The following is a 9,051-nucleotide window of genomic DNA, read 5'->3' on the forward strand; positions in this document are numbered from 1 at the left end:
CTGGAGCCCCGATGTAAGCTACAACACCCGACGAAGAGCTGCTAACCCCGCAGTCTTTGTCCAGTGGATAACGTGCCACTCCATGCGCAATTGAAGGGCCGTACACAAGATGCCTCGGACTCTGTCCGACCACGCCACCAATGGCACGCAGCAACTGCTTCGATACTCGAGCAACACTCAGTGGTTTACGTGCCACTTCACGTGTATCACGTCGATGCCTCGACCCTTGGTCGACCATGTCACGCATGACATGCAGCGACTGCTCCGAAACTTGAGCAACGCTCAGTGGGTTACGTGCCACTCCACGATCAGCCCGCGACTACGACTGTCCGATACACCGTTGGTGTCTACCAACTCAGACATTCCAAGGTGTAGCACGTTGACCGTCTCGGTCCGGTGCTCTCGCCAATAGCGCTTTTGTCTCCTTGCAGAGGTGAGTTCATGACTCGCCAAAGCTCCACCAGGAGACGCGCGCGTAGCGCCCAAGGTCTTTGACCTCCAATCAATCCATGGCTCATGGTGTTTCAACCATGCCATTCCTAGGATGAGGTCATACCTTGCATCCAAGTCTAAGATTAGACAGCGTTTCACGCTATCAAGGTCAAGAAACTTGACTCCGAGGTCCACAGAGACCTTTGGGACCGTGACATGCGTCACCGTCGCTAAGCGAACAGTGTCGATGTCACCCAATCGCGCTTTCAGCCCCTCAACATACAGCTGACTTCCTTCCATCGTGGAGCGTCGATCGTAATTTCCCGACGCCCCAGAAACGATGAGGATCTTCCATGGCTTCTCGGAGCTCTTTACGGTCGCCTCCACGACCAGCAAGCCCGGCTTGCATACAGGTTCCGTGTTCAAGAGCACGGAGCTTTTCGGGGCTGGGCCCTGTTGACCTATGCCTCCTTGAGGCTCAACAGAAATCAGTTCTTCCCCAGTAGGTCGCCCCGCGCCTACTGGATGGTGTCGTTTCCCCGCGACGAATCAGACTGGTAGGAATTGATGCGATGGTTCGAAGAGCCTTGACGCGCCCAGCGCAAGGGCAATCGTTCCGCAGGTGACAAGTGTCTGCACAGACAAAACACCGTCGTGTGAGTGCGTACTGCCCGGCAGCTTGGAGCTCTCCTCCCTCGTCCACGCATAGCTGAGATCCATGGGCATAGGACCGCTCAACGAGCTGTTGGAGTTTGCATTCCAACCAAGTCGTTCCGACTTGAAATTGAATTTGGCATTCGATGCCACATTCACCACCCCTTCAAACAAAGACGGATGCGCACGGAAGACTTCCGTTCCAGCCACGCGAGTGCGAAGGCCTTCCATAAAGATGGTCACTGTGACCGCCTCCGGGAGGATATTTGCTGCCATCCTGGCAATGAGAGTGCGCATCTCTTGGACAAAGTTCACCAATTCCTTTTTGCCCTGTCGGGCGGCAAGGAAGCGCGATCGTACGCGATATGCCTGATTAGACGGCGAGAACACTCGTGAGAGCTGCAATTTCAGCTCCGCCGAGGAGGGAAACGTAGCTTCGACCGAAGTGCCGCACGTCAGTGCCCATTCTCGCGCTTGACCACCAAGATTTGAGATGGCTAGCACCACGCGCTGTTTCTCGGTTTGAACCATGGCGAATGCGATGGCCATCTCGACCTCTCTCATCCAGAGCAGGAGATTCTCCCCATCCATCCCCTCGAAGACCTTAACGCTCACCATGAGCAGCTTAGGGCGGGCAGAATCATCCATCACTGACGGTGACGTCAAAACACAAATGATGCAGACATTTTCTGCTGTAGGTGCTCTAGCAGCGCGTTCCTGTAATTTGAAAACGCCTCTAGACGCGCAACGATTGCCTCGAAACCTTGCGCCGCGAGGTGTTGCACGCCCTCAGGGCCAAGCAAAGACATCCGCTTGTTAAGTCCGTCCTGTATGCCCTGGGGCAAAGAGGAAAATTGTTCCATCCTCACAAAGGATCAGTCTAAACGACTCAGGTGTAGATTAACTACAAATCCTACCAAGTGCAGCGACGCTGCCGTAGCTTTGCGCTTTTGAGGAAGCGTAATTTAAGTAACCGATCTTTCGTTCTATACTTAATACAAGTACGAGTTTAGCGGATCGCAATCCGCTTACTCCAAGAGTAATTATTGCCTTAACCCTAGGCAAATTAACTCTTCCGTTTAACTCAAAAAGTGACTTTTTTTATCTGCGGCAAAGCCGCCTAATTTTAGATGTATAGATTACCTCAATATAAAAATTATTAAAATCTAAATACATGCATAACTACTGGCTACCCAGCCACGGACCGTGTTCTTATTTGGGTGCAGTCACCCCATGCCCATCTCGTATGACACACACACCCTGTTACCAGATTACGTGTACAGAATGAATGGACTAAACTTAGGGGCTGGAGACCCCTTCACCGCATTCGATATAAATCTCTTAATAGACCGAAGGAACTTCCCTTAGGGGTTTGTGAAAGTAATCGCAAGATGGACAAGTCATCAAGTTCATACGTTTATACCGTAGGAATACCTTAGCTCATTATTCGTCGCGAATAAAACTCTCACTGAAGACGACTACAAAGCACCGATTGTGAAGGATGTCATTACGTATCGCTGTTATCTTTAGTCGGTCCTCCTGAAGTAATGTCAAGAAGTAGTGACATGTGAGGATAGGGGGAATGTACTCTAGATTCAAATATTAAACCGCACGGCAATTACACTTTCCACAAAACAGTATGCATTTGAAACTTTCTTCCATGCGAGGCAAAAAGGGAATTAATTGACTCAGGAAAATTTCCTCGTGGTACCGACTTTCTGTTTCAGAAACGCTTACAGCAACTGCCGAATTTAGCGTGCTTTGAATGGGTAGAGTAATTACGAGACAAACGCTGATTTTCAAAACAAAGGTGTGTTGCGAAACAGCATCGTCAGCTGCACTTTGCTCGCATCACTTGATCTGGTTGATGAGTTTCATTATTTGCCATGATGAGAGACATCGATATCCTCCTTTCTGGGGTTGGTTTTTTAGCGGTATGCTTTAGAATTGGCTGTCTATACCATTGTAATATCTTGACGATCCAGCGACGCCAAATCAAATGCTGTCACAGCTGTTCTAGGCAATAAACGAAAATAATTCGATGTATATTCGTCCATGCTCGTGAAAGCACGAGCCAATCCGATGGGGAGAATCACATGAAACACTTGCAAACCGTACTTGAATATAGGCGCTTAAATAAGCAGTTCGATAGTATATATATTTGGCGCTGACGGGACCTCCTTTCTGAAATTAACCATCCGAAAGCATGGTTTCTGGGCAAGATGAAGGCCACTACCGATAGACCAATGCTGCTGTGCAACAGTATGAAAAACTCGACTTTGCTTTTGCTAAACCATTGCATGAGTACATTCCAGCTATTTTAGCATGACACAGCCTCACTTTAGCCCATATAAAATGATATCGAATGGTGATGGGGTTGGCAATAAGAGCTATTTTACAACTGTAGAAGATAGATATATTTATACTCGATTCTGGTTTATTGAAAACACAGATCGCGATTTTAAAACGCCTTTGACGCTTCGTATACTGTGCGGTATTTAAAGGAGAACATGATAAGCATTTATGCGTAATCACCCACCAGTTTCTTCGGCCAGTAATGACAAAGAAGAACGACCCTGGTAATTACAAAGAGGTTCTTGCAGTCAATGATGCTCTCGCCAGGTTCGAGGTACATCTACGTGGCTCTAATTCAGTCGCGATCGGAATAGAGCCTGTGTCGTTGTACATCTTCGAGAGAGATTGACCAAATCAATTCTTCTTCCTAACAAGATAACATTTGGGGTATCGTCGAAACCGAGTCAGCTGAATATGATGGCAGTTGCGCTCTTACATCGTTCAATGTAAAACAGCTTTAATGCAGCCGGCCGTCGTAACTGTTTCGCTTAGAGGAAGCCCGGTTAAGTTCGGTGACCTTCGCTCTGTACTTAGAACCAGTACGGATGTAGCAGATCGCGCTTACTCCAAGAGTAACTACAACCTTATTCTAAGGCTAATTAAAATGTAAACTGTATTTTATTTGCGGCAAAAACGCCTTATCTAAATCTATAGGGTTTCTTATCGATATAGAAAAACCTCATTAAATGTATATCTACTAGCTGTTCCAGCTACTTACTGACGTGTTGTTAAGTGTAGCCATACCATTGTGTGGTCCACACCTGTCATACCGGAGCACGTGAAATCCCGTTACACTCTTCCCCACCAAGATTGTGAACACCTACAGTTCACGTTCAAATGTCGCATCGAACGAGGCTCGCGTGTTTAAGACACACAATGTCACAAGGAGCTTCGTCACAAAAATCTGCTCAATGAACCCTGTGCCGAGGACACGGAGAACACCCAGTCTCGCTGGCCCCGAGAACGTCCGCCGGAAGAACCCTTTCTCGTCTGCTGCAGGCGGTGCTACTCCGGGCAGCCCGTCTGAGGCCTCAAGGAAGCGCAGCCCAATCTCTCGGTGACCGAGTACCACGCATCGCGCCCGCCACGGGTGATAGATTATCGCGTGACGATTTGAGAGAAGTCGACAACGAGTCGAACACTTCATTCCTAGGATGCGAAGAAGAGGACGAAATGCCCCAGCGACGCGTTGTGAGCCCTGCTATATCCTTGCGGACGTCGTGTTCGTTCTCAAACTCTCGACTTCCGGGGGAAGTGGTGTCATACCAATCACCTCGACAAGGCACAAAAGCAGCAGCCACATGGCGGGTCTCATGCGCGCGCATCCTCTGTCGGTCCTTGACCCTCGTGTGGAATACAGCTTTCGCTCGGCGGATCCCGCTACAGAAGCGAGGAAGCAGGTCACTCGATCGTTGGGCGACTACGTGGTCGGGCCCCTAGCCACTACATAAGCTGAGCTTGACAAACGAAAAACTCTCCAAGTTCGCGTCTTGGTTCCTCCAGAAATCCTGGTGGATACGTGCCGCACTCAACTTCGAGCTCAAAGAGGAGGCGCTTTTGTACTGCAAAGCGAACGATTCCTGTGGTGCTCACCCCTGGCAAAAGCGCTGCAGATGACAAAGAGCACTTTGAGCGATGGGTGCCGCGACACCAGAAACTTCCCTCGTCGCACAATTTATTGTTGAGTCACAGGAATGTGGATGCACGTGTGGGGAGCCATTATCGGCTTGAGTAACTCATGGCGCGTCGCCGACTTCCAATGTATTGTCGTCCTTTGCCATATTTGTTTATTCCTTACGCCCCCACAAGCATGTGGTCTCTCACACGGATGGTTCTGCAACCACAGCAGCTCGGGGCCATAGCTAAAGCTTGGCTCAGGGCACTTCAGCTTCCCTAGCTATTTCCAAGAAGCGCGGGGCGTGCGACGACGCGAAAAGAAATGATCCCCCCTGATCATGAGTGTCCACGACGTCTGGGCAGTCTTGCCGAAGTGGCACTTTAAACTCCCACGAGTTCTCGAAGTCGGGGTATCCCCGCCAATTTACAGTATACTGGGTTTGACGACGTCAATCCACATGACGTTTTATGTGATAGTGGACACCACCGTTCTCGCCGAGAAGAGTTGGCAGTGGACGATTACGACTTGGTCGATTCCCAGCCGATGATTAATGATGCTCTTTGAGCTCTTGAGGACAAGGCCCATCGCCATCGGGACTTCGCTGGGCACCATGCTGGGGTCGCATACCGCTGTGCGGAAGACCTCGAGAATTTGGAGAACTTTGTGCACCGAAAGTCTCACGTTGAGAGCTATCGCATTCTGTTGGCGCGGCTTCTAGCTGTCGAGCAGACGAAGGCGTCAGTTCGTGAGACGGTGGTGCGCCTGGCGCCACTGGAGCTGGAGATCGTTGCACTCCGTGCTCAAAAACAGCTGCTGGTTTAGCTTCTGGGTGGCCGAGTACCGTTGACGCCGTCCCGGCGTCAACGCTTTCGCGCTCACTTGCGCTGGATCCTGGTACGGCCACAAAAAACCTGGGTGGGTGTGTATCCTTCTCGGAAGGTTTAACGTATACGCCAAGTCTTTCTTGGCCACGATCTGAAAAGGTTCAGTATACCGTGGACAGAGCATTGTGTTAAAGATAGCAAAGACTGCATGTGAAGGAAGGGTTTTAGCATTTTATAAAACCAGGTCTCCGACCTCAAAGTTTTCCACATTTCTATTGCTGCTTTCATTCGCAGATTCTTTCTGCATGTATTAGCTATCGCATCGAGAACGCGTCGTAGGACGCTCAGTCTGGTAGAGAGGAAGTCTTCGACCATTTTACGGACGTTGACATCAACTAGCCATTCGGCTATTTCAACTCAGCCAAGCTCTGAGCCATGGGATGGCGGTGTCAGCGGGACAAGAGGATAAACGAGCCCGTTCACGTAAAACTGCATGTAGCCAGTAAACGAATGCACTGTATTGCTCAGAGCGAACTGTAAGAGTGGCAGCATGGTGCTACAGTGCCTCGAAGTCTCAGCGCAGAATCTGCGAAAAACGACCTCGACGACGCAATCCACGCGCTCAGTTTGATCATCGGTTTGTGGATGGTCCGCTGCTGACGTAATCAACTTGGTGCCGAGCACCCTGCAAATTGTAGAAGCGCGGGTCTCTAATTGACTCCGAGAGTCCATGTTGTCAAAAGACACGATCCATAAACAGCGTCGTTGTACCCACACCGTCGATGGTGTCCGGCACTGCCGCAAGATGAGCCATCTTGCTCAAACGGCCCACAAAAACCAATGAACCCGTGTTGTCTGTCGAGTCCTTCGGCATGCCAATTACGAAGTCCATACCAATGGAATACCAACATTCGAAGGGTACCAATAAACTGGCCAGCGTGATCCTCATAGAGGATACTTTACTTCAAATCCTCATCGTGAAGAACCACAATTCTTGGCTTATTCGTCGAGTCGTTGCTATGATACAGTAATCCGTTATTTGTTGAATATTGCTGTAACCGTGGGCGCAGTCGCGACGACAATTTTTGTCCATGTTTTTAAACTCCTTGCTTCCGCGAGCCCGCAGCAGCGCTACGCACATATTATCACAACTACGGCGCGGATCAAATCCGTCACTGACGACGTCACCGTCATGACTTGAGCAAGCTCAGAATCCGGTCTGTGTGACAACACATCAGCAAAAGCATTCTGCTTCCCTGACTTATACTTGACCGCAAGGTTATATTCTGCATAGAACGAGAGCCACCTGGTCATCCTCCGCGAGAGGTGAGATGAATTGTATCGCGGTGCGTCGAGACGCATGCTCTATGTAGATCACAAGCGGCTTGGATCCGAGCAGGTAAACCCTGGACATGACAAGTGTATACTTCATCGCAAGTATTTCCTTGTCGCAGACTGGGTAGTTCATCCCTGCATCCTTGATCTCGCCCCTCAGCGTCTGCTTGCAGTGGTGTACAGCCGATGGCAAAGTCCGAAGTGTCATCTTTGAAAGGATAATTGCGGCCAGTATTGGCGCATGAAAAAGGCTGTCTTTGAACCCGTCAAAAGCATGACGATGCTCAGTGTCCCAGCACCATTCCGCATCCTTCTAAAATAGATCCATCAATGGCCGAGCCATTTCTGCATAATTCTCGCGGTACTTGTGCAAGTAGTTGGCGTGGCCAAGCCACTTGCACAAGTCCTTATGGCTCTTTGGAACCGGCCAGTCCACAATGACCATAACTTTAACGGAATCTTATCGAAGGCCACGCTTCCTGATAAAGCACCCTGAAAAGAGAATTTTTCGGCGCCGGAGATGTACTTGTCTGCGTTATAATACAGTTTATTCGTCGAGCACCGCTCTCAAATAGACGATGCGGTTCTCTATATCCACCTTTCCGTGCTCCGCACGACTGTGGACGAAGATGCCGTCGAAGTATGTTTGTGCATACGCCTGGTGGAACCTGAACAACTGCGTCACAAGACGATTAAATGCTGCTGGTGCATTTGACAGCACTAAGGGCATCACCAGCCACTACCGGGGCATGCCACTCGAAGTACTCACTGTTGTCAGCGGGAAATTTACTCGCTATCATCAGCAATCGTTAATACCCATCGAACAAGCCGTTTGCACTGTACTTTGTACATCTAATCATGTTGATAAACATCCTTCCTAGGAATCAGCGTCTGTGCGGATGCAAGGGATTCTTCAAGATCGAGGATTCACTTCTTGCGCTCTGCACCCTTTTAATGTCAGTCAGAACAGCTTCATCCAGAAGCGACGAGGAATTGATCTCCTCTTCCGGTCGTATAATGACCACTTTGGCTAAGTCGCCTGTCTTCAAGGCACTGCCGACCTCTTCGTGGAACATCTTGTCCGGCTCAAGAAGAGCATCCACCGCGAGAATAACCTTAAGGGTGATGTCACCGTCTCCCCCCCCCATCGTACCGTTAACGAAGGTGTATAGCTATGCGTTATCGTCTACCCTGGGTCAGGGTGGCAGCTCGGCGTCTTGCAGCTAGCATATGGCGTTGCTCACGCTTCCTAACAGAGATTTTACATCTCGGTGAGACCAGTGTGGATACACATTCTGCGTCGTTCATTGTCCACACTTCCTGCTCCACCGGTGGTCTGATGTTATTGACAACATTGGACAAAGAGATGCTAGTTTCGCAGTCTTTGTCCAGTGGATTATGTGCCACTTCACGTGCATCACTCTGACCAGATCCGACCAAGCCGCTCGTGACATGCAGTGACTGCTTCAAAACGTAAGCAATGCTCAGTGGATTACGTGCATCATTGGGGCCCTGCCCTCGAAACCTTGAAACTTGACCAACCATGCCACGCATGGCATGCGGCGACTGATCAGATACTTGAGAAATACTCAGTGGGTTCCGCGCCGCTCCACGTTCAGCGCGCGATCTACGCTTGGAAATCGTGTCCACATTACCTTTGGTGTTCGACAACTCGGATATTCCGATATCCAGCACATTGACCGTCCCGGTCCCGTAGCGCCTCTACTTTCGAGCAGAGGTGGGTTTATGACTCATCAAAGCCCCACCAAAACAGCGGTGAGCACTCTGAGCGGCATGCTCTGGGAGTGGCTGGTGATGCCCCAAGGGCTGTCA

At 49.9% G+C, this 9,051-nt stretch overlaps 1 protein-coding gene across 1 annotated transcript; it reads right to left on the bottom strand.

The window, feature by feature from the left end:
- Positions 1-981: 981 nt before the first annotated feature.
- On the bottom strand, positions 982-1,734 carry PHALS_00311 (Retrotransposon gag domain; the record flags this gene model as incomplete). The annotated part of the gene is made up of 1 exon (XM_024730303.1): positions 982-1,734. One exon carries the CDS (start codon positions 1,732-1,734, stop codon positions 982-984), a length of 753 nt encoding a protein of 250 aa, XP_024572358.1.
- Positions 1,735-9,051: the final 7,317 nt, after the last annotated feature.

This window comes from Plasmopara halstedii (genome assembly GCF_900000015.1).
Source record: "Plasmopara halstedii genome assembly, contig: Scaffold_110, whole genome shotgun sequence".
Taxonomy (NCBI): domain Eukaryota; phylum Oomycota; class Peronosporomycetes; order Peronosporales; family Peronosporaceae; genus Plasmopara; species Plasmopara halstedii.